The 13,253-nt window shown below is 44.1% G+C and overlaps 1 protein-coding gene across 1 annotated transcript in view; it reads left to right on the forward strand.

The window, feature by feature from the left end:
- Window positions 1–13,253, forward strand: part of LOC146808839 (transmembrane protease serine 5-like) — a 251,149-nt gene that overhangs the window by 216,487 nt on the left and 21,409 nt on the right. Inside the window, exons 16-17 of the mRNA XM_085614243.1 lie at window positions 10,344–10,486; window positions 12,718–12,870. Coding sequence (XP_085470369.1) covers window positions 10,344–10,486; window positions 12,718–12,870 — 296 coding nt within the window. The remainder of the gene's footprint in view (window positions 1–10,343; window positions 10,487–12,717; window positions 12,871–13,253) is intronic.

The following is a 13,253-nucleotide window of genomic DNA, read 5'->3' on the forward strand; positions in this document are numbered from 1 at the left end:
TGTGATCACTACGTTAGCTCATGGACATTCTGTCTTGGACATCTGTCAAGCCGTGATGTGGGCATCATTGCACACATTCACCAAACACTACTGCCTTGACAGTCGGATCTGTTTTGGCGGGCCCTTTGCTGATTTGGACCTAGAGGACTTTTTGGTCTGAGCCAGCTTGCAAACCCACCTCTGGGGTGGTATTGCTTTGATATCTATAATCTGTAGCTTGAAGTTTCTTTCAGATGAACAAGTTACTTACCTTCAGTAATGCCTTATCTGGTAGAGACTCTATCTAGTCACAGATTCCTTAACAACCCTCCAAGCCTCCCAATGTCAGCATACCAGTCTTCCTACCTAAAAAGCTTCCTGTAGGCCCTTAGTTTCTGCACACTGGTCAATAAGCCTTCTGGCATGGCTCTATGCTTCTGGCACAGGAAGAGTTTTGTAAAGAAATTGATGTCTGCGCGCTAGGATGCCGGCTTTATCAGCACCGCATACGTCACATCTGGCATGTAAGACGCTTATGTGGAGCCAATCAGTGCCACCTACAGGCAAGCAGATGTTCCGCTCAAGATTTTATGGTACCAGTCTGACTTCTGGGGAATATTCTAAGGTAAGGAATCTGCAGCTAGCTAAAGTCTACACCAGATAAAGTGTTACCAAAGGTAAGTATGTTGTTTCTCAGCGCTGCACGGTCCTTTGTTTCATCAGATGCAAACTCCACCAGGCTTCTTGAGGAGTACAATTGGTGTTGGTGTCCTCACAGGCTTCCAGGCACTGCCTTCGGACAGCAAACATGTTGGAACCGTGACCGGTGGTTGTTGCTTCACCCGATCATTGTTTGCTCAATAGGATCTCTCGATGAGATGCAGATGGTGATTACTCTTAGCAAGCACCAATGTCTTATAAGAACCCTGCAGTCTACTTCGCAACTGGAGGTACCATGTCATTCTTTGTCATGTTTGTTGGGCTTTCGTTTCTCAACTCTCCTTTGGAGATAAAATAACCACTCCCGCCACATGCTTTGGTATGTCCAGACTTGGGTCCCTTGCTCACTTTGCCACTGGATCCAAGCTAGCCTCACTGATAAGGGGTGTTACCCTGAAACCAAACCCAGGATGCTTGTTTAGGGTACAGGAAAGATCTGGCTTGGCAGTTCAGGCTGGACTGTTCCCATGAGGCACAGGGTCAAGACTGATTTGCATATAGCTGGGTCTGAAATGGGGTTGCGTAGTGAGCTAAAGAACGATGATGGATTCAACCCAGATCTGTGATTGGGGTGAGTGTCTGAACAGTTTCAGCACTCCGTCCATCAAGTCCTTGTGATTGCTTTGTGGGAGGAAATAGTGTCACTAGTTATCAGGGGCTTCTCCATACCGTCTCTGTTACTCTTGCACTGGATTACCACCGGTCCCCAGCAATGAACCAGTCTCACGCTGCATTTCCTAGGGATTGAATGGCACTTGATGATTCTGGAAAGGTTTAAAGATTCTTACTTAAAATTGTAAGCTCTGGAACAAACATCTGGCATACCATTTCTTAGCATATCTTGATCCACACCTCCATCCTAAATGCACCTTGGGTAGTTGTTATGCATACTGCTTCATCTCAGCAATGTGTTTACCCTCTCATTTACTCACCTTGCATAAGTGCTTCTGTGGTACTGAGGGCTGGGATTTCCCTCCCTGCAACCACTGACTTATTGAATAACCCTTTCTTCTGGACAGAGTTGGTTTCTGCAGTTCCCACAAGCGTGTATCGAACGCTGAAGGAATTTATAACACTGTCTCATCATTTTCTCCACTGTTGGAAATGTCCTGTGGGGCCAAAGATGGGCCTTACCCTCTTCAATCCCTTTTAGTAGCTGAATAACTTTATACATGTATGGCGTTTTGGCAGTGGAGACTGCCGAAATGTGTAACGCCATAGTGTTCAGAGTAAATAAAACTGTTTTAAAAGATCCTAGCGGTGTCGGTACCTGTTTTAAAGAAGCAGGAGGTAGAAGTGATGTAGTGCTGATATATGCTGGTCTCGGCTGAACCGACACACCTTCGTTTTGGTGCAATGCGGATTCCAACAGTCATGGGAAATTGATGCAACACATACCGCGGAGCACCCAAGCCAAAAGTGGTGCGATTATCAGAAGTGAAGAGGAGTGCAGCGATCAGCTAACGGAGTGTCAGAGGATGCCCGGTGGGCAGGTAGGCGACTTCTTGAAACTTCACTCACAGTTTTGGGGCAGTTGGGAGAGGTAGCTGTATACAATTACAGCTGATCTTGAATCACAATAAAAAAGGATTGAACAACTAGAACTATGGCTTCAATCTGGTTGAAAGAATGGGAAGAGACTGCAGAGATAATGTTCGACGAAAGCAGGGCAGCTGCCGCTGATTTGTCGCTTTGACACTTTAATACTCCAAGTCCAGAGTTGGACCTGCGTGCTAAAATACAGAGAATGATAAAGCTTAGCAAGAGCTAAATCTCTAAATACTGAGAAGTGAGCAGAGTTCCAAGGGGGCTGCATGTACTAATAGCCCCCACTTATGAAAACCCAGACCCGAAAATGCTTCATGAATGGGCCGACAGCAGTGCTGAATCATCTAAAAGAATTATGACAATTCTCGTAAAATGTACGAAACAAGAGGGTGATAAGATATTGGAGGGAAAACAAGTGTTGTAACAGGAAATGAGCCAACATGCCAATCAGGAAGAGATCCAGAAATTTGAGAAGGAGATGGTGAGTAGAAAAAAAAAGTACGAGTAGGCAATTAAAGATCGCAAGGCAGTGAAATTTCTAAGAGATAAGATTGACTATCAAAGGGGGCAAATTTATACCTTTTAGCCCAGATTTGACAACTTGCGTAGACAAAAGCTTTCTAACAAAGCACCTAGTCAAGTAAAATCAGCCAGAACATAAACGAGCTCAGAGTTCAGCTTGGAAGTAGAAACAGATCCAGAAGAGAACGGGCTTCAGGGGGTATGGATAACCACAGAGAATACCCCACAGTTATTGATGAGCTCAGGTTTTTAAGGCTAAACCGTACGTTGAACACAAGGCCTCGTCCACAAAGAAGAGACAAGTCAACCAAGGGAGGCGCCAAAGAAGAAAACAACCGCATGGAGCCAATTTCAGGAACCAAAGCCAAACAAACATGGCAAAGCAAATGATGGTGATGAACAATGCCCAAACCATAGGGAATCTTTCGAACATGAAATTATCGAGTGAAGAAGGAGAAACTCTCACTTTGGGACTGTCAAATTGTACAAATTGAATTATGGACAAACCTCCATTGATTTCTTTCGATTTAAGAAAAGCTAAAATTGCAAAAATATTTATTTAATAATGAAAGGAGAGAAAGCGGCCCCGGAGGAAGTGGAGAAACATCTGGGACTAACTTGGCAGTTGCCGATATGGAACTCTTTTTCAATTTGGAACAATTGGAAATAGATAACAAAGAAAGAAATTTACTATCCTGCACTAGGGAGACAGCAGATACCCTCAGAATTGACACCTACGAAAGTGTTCATACTCCATTGAAGCCGAAATCAGTGTTTCTCCCAACCTTACCCAGGGAATCTTTTGACATTTTTTCAGAGTTGGTGATTTCTGATTTAAAAGCATTATTAGTGGCATCTAGTGAGGAATGTTTGTCTGAGAGTGGTGCTCCAGCGGCTAGATAACATCAGGTTGTCAATAAATTAAAACCAGAAAGAATATAGCTGTCTGACAATCGGACAAAGGGGGAAATATAGTTTTATGGCCCCTAGAAATGTATGTAGTAGAGGCCAAGCACCAATTAAGAGACCCGTTTTATTGTAAAGTGTCACAAACAAACATATTTGAAGCAAAAGTTATCTAGGTGGAGAGGGACAGGTCTGATTACACAAGAGGAATATATTTATTTGAAGGTAGATTCACCAGTAATACCTCTTATATACCTGATTCCCAAAATTCATAAGAACTATCTCAGTGCCCCAGGCAGGCCAATAATAAGACGACCTTTCGATTCATAGATTATTTCCTGCAAGAGCATGTCTGTAACCTGCCCGCCTACATTTAAGACACAGGAGATTTTTTTTGAAGGATTAATGAAATCAATGGTAAAACACATTTGTCTTTCTTGTACACTAGCATCTCCCATCAGGATTGGCTTAAGGCCATGTCACACTTTCTACGCTCCAGACCGATACATCTACATCAGCATAAAGTAATGCTCTTAGAAATGACAGAGTGGTGTCTCCAAAATAATGTCTTCATGTTTGGGAAGGTCACTTACAGACAGGTTAGGGGAACGGCCATGGGCACTTGCTTAGCCTCTAGTTATGCCAATCTACATATGGGCTGATGGGAGGAGCAGGTGCTCATGATGTAGTATGCCACAGTACTACATGATCCTTTGGACACGTAGGATCCTACGTGATCCTTTGGACACGTTTTATTGACGATCTATTTATTCTGTGGAAGGGTACTCCTGAGTCTGTGCAGGCATTTGCACAACAACTAAATAACAACAATTTAAATCTGAATTTTACTTCCAATATTAGCACGACGTAGGTAGGCTTTCTTGACTTTATTGTTTTTGTAAAAAACAACTAAATACACATGAAAACACACAGAAAGCCTAGTGCGGGAAATTCTATTTTTCACTCAAATAGTTTTCATCCGAGTAAACTAAAACAAAGCATTCCATATGCTGAACATCTTCAGATGAAGAGAAATTGCAGCTAGGAAACCACATTGAGGGACACGCAGATGGAACTTCAGAAAAGATTTGCTGAGAGAGGGTATAGCCCTCAAGTATTAGATCAAGCAAAAAGTAAAGCAGGGAGTATGTCAAAAGAATCCTTACTGTTTGCACAAAAGGGAGTAGGAAAAATGTCAGGTGACAAACAGGATTTTAGGATTTTCACAGGGAATCACACTTCTCACCAAAAATTGAGAGGCATACTAACTACGCACTGGAACCTCATTAAGAGTGATCCTGTGATTGGCTTTTCGGTTCCTTAAACGCGCCTGCTTACGTTCAGGTGTGCCAAGTCTTTGTGCCAGGAATTGGTAGACAGTAGTCCAGAGACACACCTATCTGACACTTGGCTAAGAGGTAATCCTGAGTTCCAAAAATGTAATCGGTGCAAGGCATGTAAACATGGTCTGAATATCAAAGTCTCATCACCATTATTGAAAACTCTGTTCATAATACGCAATTCATTCAATTGCAGTAGTGACCATGTCGTCTACATACTAATGTCCCGGCCCTATGATGTATGTAGGGAGCGCTATTCATATGGTGCATGTGAGGATTCTGCAGCATTTGACAGCAGTAAAACAAAACAATTAAGACAGGAATTACCCAGTTGCCCAATACATGCATGAGTCCCACAATGGTAGATGTGACGAATTACTGTATTTTGTCATTGATTTGGTTCCCAAAAGTAGGATGTGAGGCAACAGAGAACTAAGATTGAGGAAGTTGTAGTCCAAATATATCATCATCCTTAATACAAAAATTCTGAATGGACTGAGTTCTGATGAAGAATTACATGTTCACATATGAATGTAATATCAGGACCATGATCAACCATCCCTGTTCTGTAGAAGACCAGTTTTAGATAGATGTATTCATTAATACTATAATTTAATGTTCAGGCACAAAGAGTATGCACTGGTTTTGCACGTTATTGTTACATTAAGTATTTTTTTGTTTTTTGTGCTATGACGTGATGATGATTCCAATATTCCTTCTAGTTTACTAAATGAAATCTGATAGATAAGGCAGTAAGAGTGAATTGCTACATTAGATAATTGGTTTTTATGCATTATCATCAGCGTAATTGGAGAGGTAGAGTCGCTATGGGCTTTCGGGTAAGAAATGTACGGCAATTTGATGTCAGCAATGTTGGAAGATGGTTGGAAAGTTCAACACAAAACCCCGCTCGGGGAGGACATACCCTACAGTAACGCTTTGCCACTAATGGAATTAACGCATCATGCAATAATGGTGGGAGGTGATAACTGACAAGAAATTGGCAACATAAATAATATCCCACTTGCGAGTTTGATTGACTTTTGTCCTCGTCATGATGCGCAGACAGCGATTTTAACCACTGGGAGATTGTTGAGATTTATTTAAACCAATGGTGATCTTTTCTCTAATATTTTAGAAACGTTATCATATTTATTAATCTCTATTTTGCATTTTTTGCACGTTTGTATATTGAAGGATTAAAATCTTGCATTTTCATAGCACTTGCACTTTGAGGTGATAAAAGAGAATGACGTTTATTAGAAAAAAAAGAAATAAGAGGATAGAAAAGAATAAATTCACGAAGCAAGCAGAGAAAATTATTCAACAGTGTGTTTACTGGAAGGGGATACACGCCATTCTGGGGGATGTCCTTGGACTTGTGGCGGGAATCGAAGGTAAGAGATGTCTCCTAAACGCAGTGGCGGCTGGTGACATTTGAAAGTAGTGAGCGTAAAATAATTATCACACTGCACTGTGGCGAGCGAGCGTAGCAAGCCTGAACAACCTACGGGGGGTTTGAGGGGGTTTACTGATTTTGTTACCCCTATTGGCATATAAACCCCAGCTACGCCTTTGAACAGTTTTCAGGTGGCAAGGATCAAAACAAACACAACACACTTCAACCACACACTGTATGCAGTGCAGCATGCTACACACGCAAGCAAGCCCACATAGGGGTAGTACGCACTATATAAATGCTGCAATATAATACATCCTAGTCGCAGCAGCCCAACATCATGTGCCAATGCTCTACCTCACCTGTGGGTACATGGCAATCTTCAATTTTCTGTGATTCAACCTGACCTCACCAACACAATGGGTTAAACCACAAGTGGGCAACCGTGCATTAATTTTATTATTGCATAAATAATAGTTTTTCCCAGGATGTCTGAGAGAAACAGGAAAGCACGCACACAGATGCAGAGATAGGCCTAACCTCAAAGCCGAAACCGCGCACCTTCCTTTTATCAGAGGTGAAATGAGATGCAAATGCATGCATCTGACCCAAAGATCTGCCGTCGAGGGAAAGAACGAGGGGTGACATTTCTGCTGACATGCCTGGCTACAGGTGAAATAATTGTAACCACACGTGCAAAACAAACAGGCCCGGCCAAGTGGAAATGCACGAGGCTATTTTAAGCAACACAGACCGAGAAACATAGTGGTATCAAAATGCCTGGAACACAAATCAATCGAATCTTCAAGAGAGCAGAATATTATGCAGTTTTTTTCAAAGAAAGTGGTAAAGATATGCTTTTAATCTACACTTATGATTCCCCCTCCAAGCAGTGCCAGGGTGGGAAACCATCGGCGTCATTGCTACCTCACGCTACCAGTGAACACACATTTCTTTTCATTAGGGATAGCGACGCAAGATTTCAGCAACGGTAGCCACTCCTGGGTAACAGACTGTGGTAACATTAACAGACTCCCAGGAAATTCTCATAGATCCTCGTAGCTGCCAGCAAGGGTTTGAGAATCGACAACTTAATAACAAAGAAATGAGCAGTTCGCGCAGTTAAGAAATTAGCGAGAAATGGGGGGTGATGATGAGGTAGAAGTGACTAAGTAAAAAGGCTCTTAATAGTCGCAATATTGATTACAGCGAACACACACAAACATCCTTCACCACCACACACAACAGCCCAACAATAATGCAAAACCATTCATAATACTGTCTGACAACGGATTTTTCTTACTCACGAGCATAATGTTTATCGCAGTTTATTGTTGGGCTGTATTTTCTGAGGTGCGCACACACGACGAGGGATACAGTCGTGGACAAAAAAAGTCATGCAAGTTACTGGCAGGATGTGGGAGACTTATGGTATGACGGGCGGGCGGGGGGAGGCGGGAAAACTTGTAGTGATTGAGTCAGATACAAGTGATGAGTTTCAGGTAGCTTTATTCAAGATGATACAACAGACCCCACCAGGAGCAGCCAGCATGCTCCTCAGCCCAGTCACCTGTGAACAATTGACTCATAGCATCCTATGACATGTCATCACAGTAAGATTCTACAGGCAGGGCATGAATAGCATTGAACTCAGGATATAACAGTAATGTGCAGATCTCTGCTGTAAGCCTTTTACCTTTTCGTTGAATCTTACGTATTTTGTGCATTGTTTCCGTGGGACAATGATGGTGTGGCCTGTTGGAGTCTTTAATCAATGAACAGGAAATATGTGCGCCGTGACAGAAAATCACAACAGCAGGCTATGGAGCTCTGGTCTGCTGCACGCCCCGTATCAAATGATGGACTACACAGTAGCTGGTGAACATACTGTCCTGCCCTTGAGGGCGGGAACATTTTTTGTTTTGAGGCAGCTGGTGCTAATTTATTACAATTTCTGGCGTCTATTTGCAAAAGAGGTGGCCTTCTGGGCGCCTTCCTCTTCTGAGATACCTCACGGAGGAGTCTGGTGTTAACATTTTTAATGACGCATCCATCCCGTTACCCTTCATGTCTAGTGTTCAGAGCATATGACGCACTTTAAAATAATAGAGAATGGTTCCCTGGAGAAATCCAATTCCTACAACATGTCGTCGCTCTGAAGACGGCTTATTTCGGATGCGGCGAAGCGGAGGCCGGAAGATTAGCTGTCCGTGTCATGGCAGTGCGATGAAATATGTTGTGATGTGGCTTAGCTGGTTGTGTTGGGTTGCCATTTTTCACACTCAACGTAAGATTTCACTCACCCAGGGGTCGCAGAGTGAGCAGGAATGCTAGCTTCATGCGCAAATAACTGGCAGGGACCCCCTAAAGTAAAACGACTTTATTTATTTTAGGGTTTAGCAGTAGCAACAAACAGTTCTTTGGGATCACAACTTGTGCCCCGAGAAATCTCAGAGGGCAGAATAAATAAGACATTCAGTGTTAAGGCATTTGTTCGGTATGCTAACAGAATATCATTAAAAGAAAAGAAAACTCAACACAACCTCAGCTCTTGACTCCCGCACTCCCGCATTTTCCGTTCTCCACAGGGAAGCCACCCACAAGCAGCCTCCCTCCCCTCCGCCAATCAGAACGCTGCAAGGCAGCGTTGTGATTGGTGCGCTGCAGGCGCTCAGCGCCCCAGCCAGGTGCCTAATCGGAGGCCCTTTTCCCTACATAGAGAAAAGGGAGAGTGCGCATGACTGCTTTGGTCGGCCCCAGGCTGACCAAAGCACTCAGGGCCCAAAGCATTGGGCTAGCCACACCCCCTAACCTCGAGCGGGACCGCCCACCCGCCCTCCCACAACCAGGCACTTCTGCTTTCTCGCAGTGCGAGAAGCAGAAACATACAATGGTAGTTTTACCAATGTATGTTTTCTGCTTCTCGCACTGCGAGAAAGCAGTGGGGCGACGCCCCCACGCTCCTATGGAGGAGCCGCCACTGCCTAAATGTCTGGGAACCCACAGACTTAGGGAGGAAAGACTGCATCTGAGTCACATTGGGGTTGATGGTCGCAAAAAGGAATTTGGCAAGATTGTGGGGGGCTGCGAATTCGCCCACGGATAAAGGGTGGAAAGCAGACATGGATTGGTGCATGCTACGGGAGAAAACTGTGTATGTCTCTAGAGGGTGCCCCAAAAAATGGATTGACATAAGGAGGAAATGGAATAACTACCGTGTGAATATATGTGAACCCCCAGTTGTTCTCTCTTTGGAAGATCCTGTTACGCCGTAGAGTTCATTATATTACTGTATCACCCATGGACTGTACAACGTTGGTGATTGTGTCTGCAACTATGTAAAGTGGTTTCCTTTGGCAAAGCGTGAATGGAAATGTCGTTTTTGTTGTTTAATAAGAATATATATTTTTTTAACTGTTTACTATGTCTATGCCATTCTGTATGCACATCAGGCTACGTTTATATAAGGGTGAGAAAATGGCATCTAATATCTGTGATCAAAGCAGTGGAGACTGCCGAAACGCGGAACACCATTGTGTTCGGAGTAAATAAAACTGTTTAAAAAGATTCCAGCAGTTTTGGTGCCTTCTTTTATAGAAGCAGGAGGTGAAAGTGATATATTTATATTTAATTATGTTACTCCCCAAATATCACCCGGGAAGTCTGAATTTTTTAATCATTTTTTCAGTAGTCTGACTGACTGTCGTTATTCTTTTGCCATTGGTATTCTGTTAGTGGTCTGGCTCCATTTCAGGCAGGCAGTGGTCCATCTCTTGGCTTTCAAGTAAACACAATGTTAGCCTTTGAAGACATTATAAGAAGTATCCCTTCCCATAGCCATCACATGGTGGGGAAGGTGTCATCCCAACCACCATTGGGGAACTCTTACTCTGTGGTGAAGTAATACTTTCTGCTCTCTTCCTTTCCAGGAAAAGTCTCTCCAGTCCTCAGGGAAGCCAAACTGCAGTTGATCGATGCTGTGACGTGCAACCAATCGCGGTACTATGATGGCACCATCACCCCTCGCATGATGTGCGCTGGGTACCTCGATGGCACTGTGGACACCTGCCAGGTGACTCTTCGCTTTCCTGCCCTAACCTCTCTCCATATCAGCCTCATGCTCCTGCTTCTGAAATACTGCAGGATTATAGATTCACATATTTTTTAATATTGCCTGGTGTCAGATGGAAAATCCCTTGTAAAAATAGATGAGTAAAAATAGATGTCTAAAGGCAGTAGGGCTTGTTTTCACCCACCTATGTTTGTTCTGCTAACGCAGTAGCTCAACCCATAACCAACACACTAGTTTGTTTCTTCATCACATATTATTCTGAGGGAATCCTACAAGGAGTTGTTGCTCTACTTGACAGATTTAAATATCAAATATTTTGTTACTATCTCCTTTGTTACAAAGGTTTGTGTCTAAGATTGTTTCTACTAAACACTGTATCGAGCAGTAGCAAAACAATGGTATCATGGGTTTAATGCAAGCATGGCAAATGACACTCCTTTACTCATTGGAGGATATTAAAAGTATATACAATTGTGGTGCAGAGAGCCCCTCACACCCCTGGGTTCGGGTGCCACTGCACCTGCTGAACCATTGATAGCTCCACCCCAGTAATGAGACCTGTCATTTTCTGGTTACAATATTATGTTCTGTTTTGCTATATTATGTGTGTCTGTATCGTGCACAACTCACCCTTGAGGATATTCTTGTGCTGAAATAGGAGCTGTTTGGTCTGAGCCAAGGTCAGGGCTAGGTGAAGAGCCAGGTCTTTAGTTTCTTGAGGAATTCAAGAATGGAGGAGGAGGCTCTGATGCACAGTGGCAGGTCATTCTAAGCAGTTCTGCAACTTTTGCCGGGGAGCCATTTGAAGGTCTTGAGCATCTTGAGTGTGTGGAAGCAGGAGACTGAGAATGAGCTCTTTTGGCCAATCATGGTGAGTTGGATGTTGACTGCTATTCCAAAGAATGTTTTGCATGGCTTGCCTGGAGGGGCGTGGGTCTGAGTTCAGTGGGCCACTACATGGAGTCCCAGAGTAAGGTGTCTTTGCGGAAGATTACTACTTTCGTCTTGTCTGTGTTGATCTGGAGGCAATTGATTTTCATCCATCTGGCGATTTTGGTCATGCAGATGGGGAAATTGGTCCTAGTGTTTGGCGTCTTGTCAGAGAGGGAGAGTATAAGTTGCAAAAAGAACAATTGATGGATGGAATGCTGAACAGTGTCAAACATTCACCCCCAATACAAATATTTGGGCCTAAAGCTACTGTTTTTTGTTTTGCTCAACATGCCATTCCAACTTGCTCCCAGTCATATGCAAATCAGTCTTGACCCTGCTCCACATGGGAAAAGTCCAGCCTGAATTGCCAGGCCAGGTCCTCCCTGGACCGGAAACAAGAACCCAGAGACAGGTTTCGGGGTATCACCCCTCATCAGTCGAGTTAGCTTGACTTCAGTGGGATGGCGAGCCGGGACTCACGTCTGGGCATACCCATCCCACTCGAGGTAACTCATGCAAAAAGAACAATTGAATGATAGAAGGAATGCTGAACAATGACAAACATTCACCCACAGTACAAAGATCTGGGCCTAAATCCATCGTTTATTATCAGCGTGAGATAGGCAATAAGCCATACACAATGCAATAACAGCATAAGAAAAGGAAAAGGTTTCATTTTAAGAAGACTCCCATGAAGTCTGTGTTTCTTGCCAGTACAAGACCATCGCACCCCAGCTTGTGAGTTCTACCAACGGTTCTCAAGTTGAACTGGGAAAGTGAGGCCAATGACTATGGAATCAAGGAAAAAACAATCCCTTATGTAGGAAAAAAAGCTTCTGCTCAGACCATTTTTTCCAAAAGCTAGGCGACTGTTTGAAAGGTTTAGTGCTGAAGGCTTTCCGAGGGCAATTTAGGAGCTATGTCCCATCCCCCTTCAGTCAAGAATCCTCATACCATTGGTTCTCCGCTGAGTCCCAGGCAGTTCACAGCAATAGCTTCCACGCTGAAAGCAGAGACGTCTGCCTTAGTGCCTGGAAATTTACCTCTCCTGCCCTTTCACAATGTCAATACTATAGAAGTTTCTGTTAGCATTCCCAGCATGTAAGGCTCTGATTATAAGATGGAGGTCAAGGGTTGATATATGCACACAGAAGGCTTGGGAGGGATTATAAGTCAGAGATATGTGATAATGGTATTTACTGGGTGAGGTAAATATCCTGCCCTACTCACACAGCTTGTAATCAGGGCCTCTGACAATCTGGTTATCGGAGTGACATACTTCATCTCTTTTTTTGTAGGGTGACTCTGGCGGACCCCTTGTGTGCCAGGAGGATGGGCTGTGGTGGCAGGTGGGCATCGTGAGCTGGGGTGAAGGCTGTGGCAGGCCCAATCGGCCAGGGGTCTATGCCAACCTCACTGTGCTGCTGGACTGGGTGTACCACCGGCTGCAGGTGAGGGAGTGGTGTCTGCAAGCATCAAGCACCTAGCCAGCTACAGAAGTGGCTCTACCACTGTGCTAACCTCCGGAGCCATGAATGTGCCTGGATACCCTCCCGGGTGACAAGCAGCGCTCTACAAGTCCACGTTACGTTACATTACATTACATGCCTACAGTTCTGTATCCATGGGCCCGTCCCCAGAGCCATCCATGCCTAGAGGTGATGGACTCTGATTCCCTGTGTCAGTCCCTTAAGCCATCCTTTCCTAAAGTTGTCATGTTCCGTATTCCTGTACCAACCAACCCTAGCAGTGGCACTTGCAGTGCCAACCCCCACCTCTACTATTGCTTACAGATGCTGTATCCCTAAACCAGTCCCTAGAGGTGGCAGGCTAT

This window comes from Triturus cristatus, chromosome 7 (genome assembly GCF_964204655.1).
Source record: "Triturus cristatus chromosome 7, aTriCri1.1, whole genome shotgun sequence".
Taxonomy (NCBI): Eukaryota; Metazoa; Chordata; class Amphibia; order Caudata; family Salamandridae; genus Triturus; species Triturus cristatus.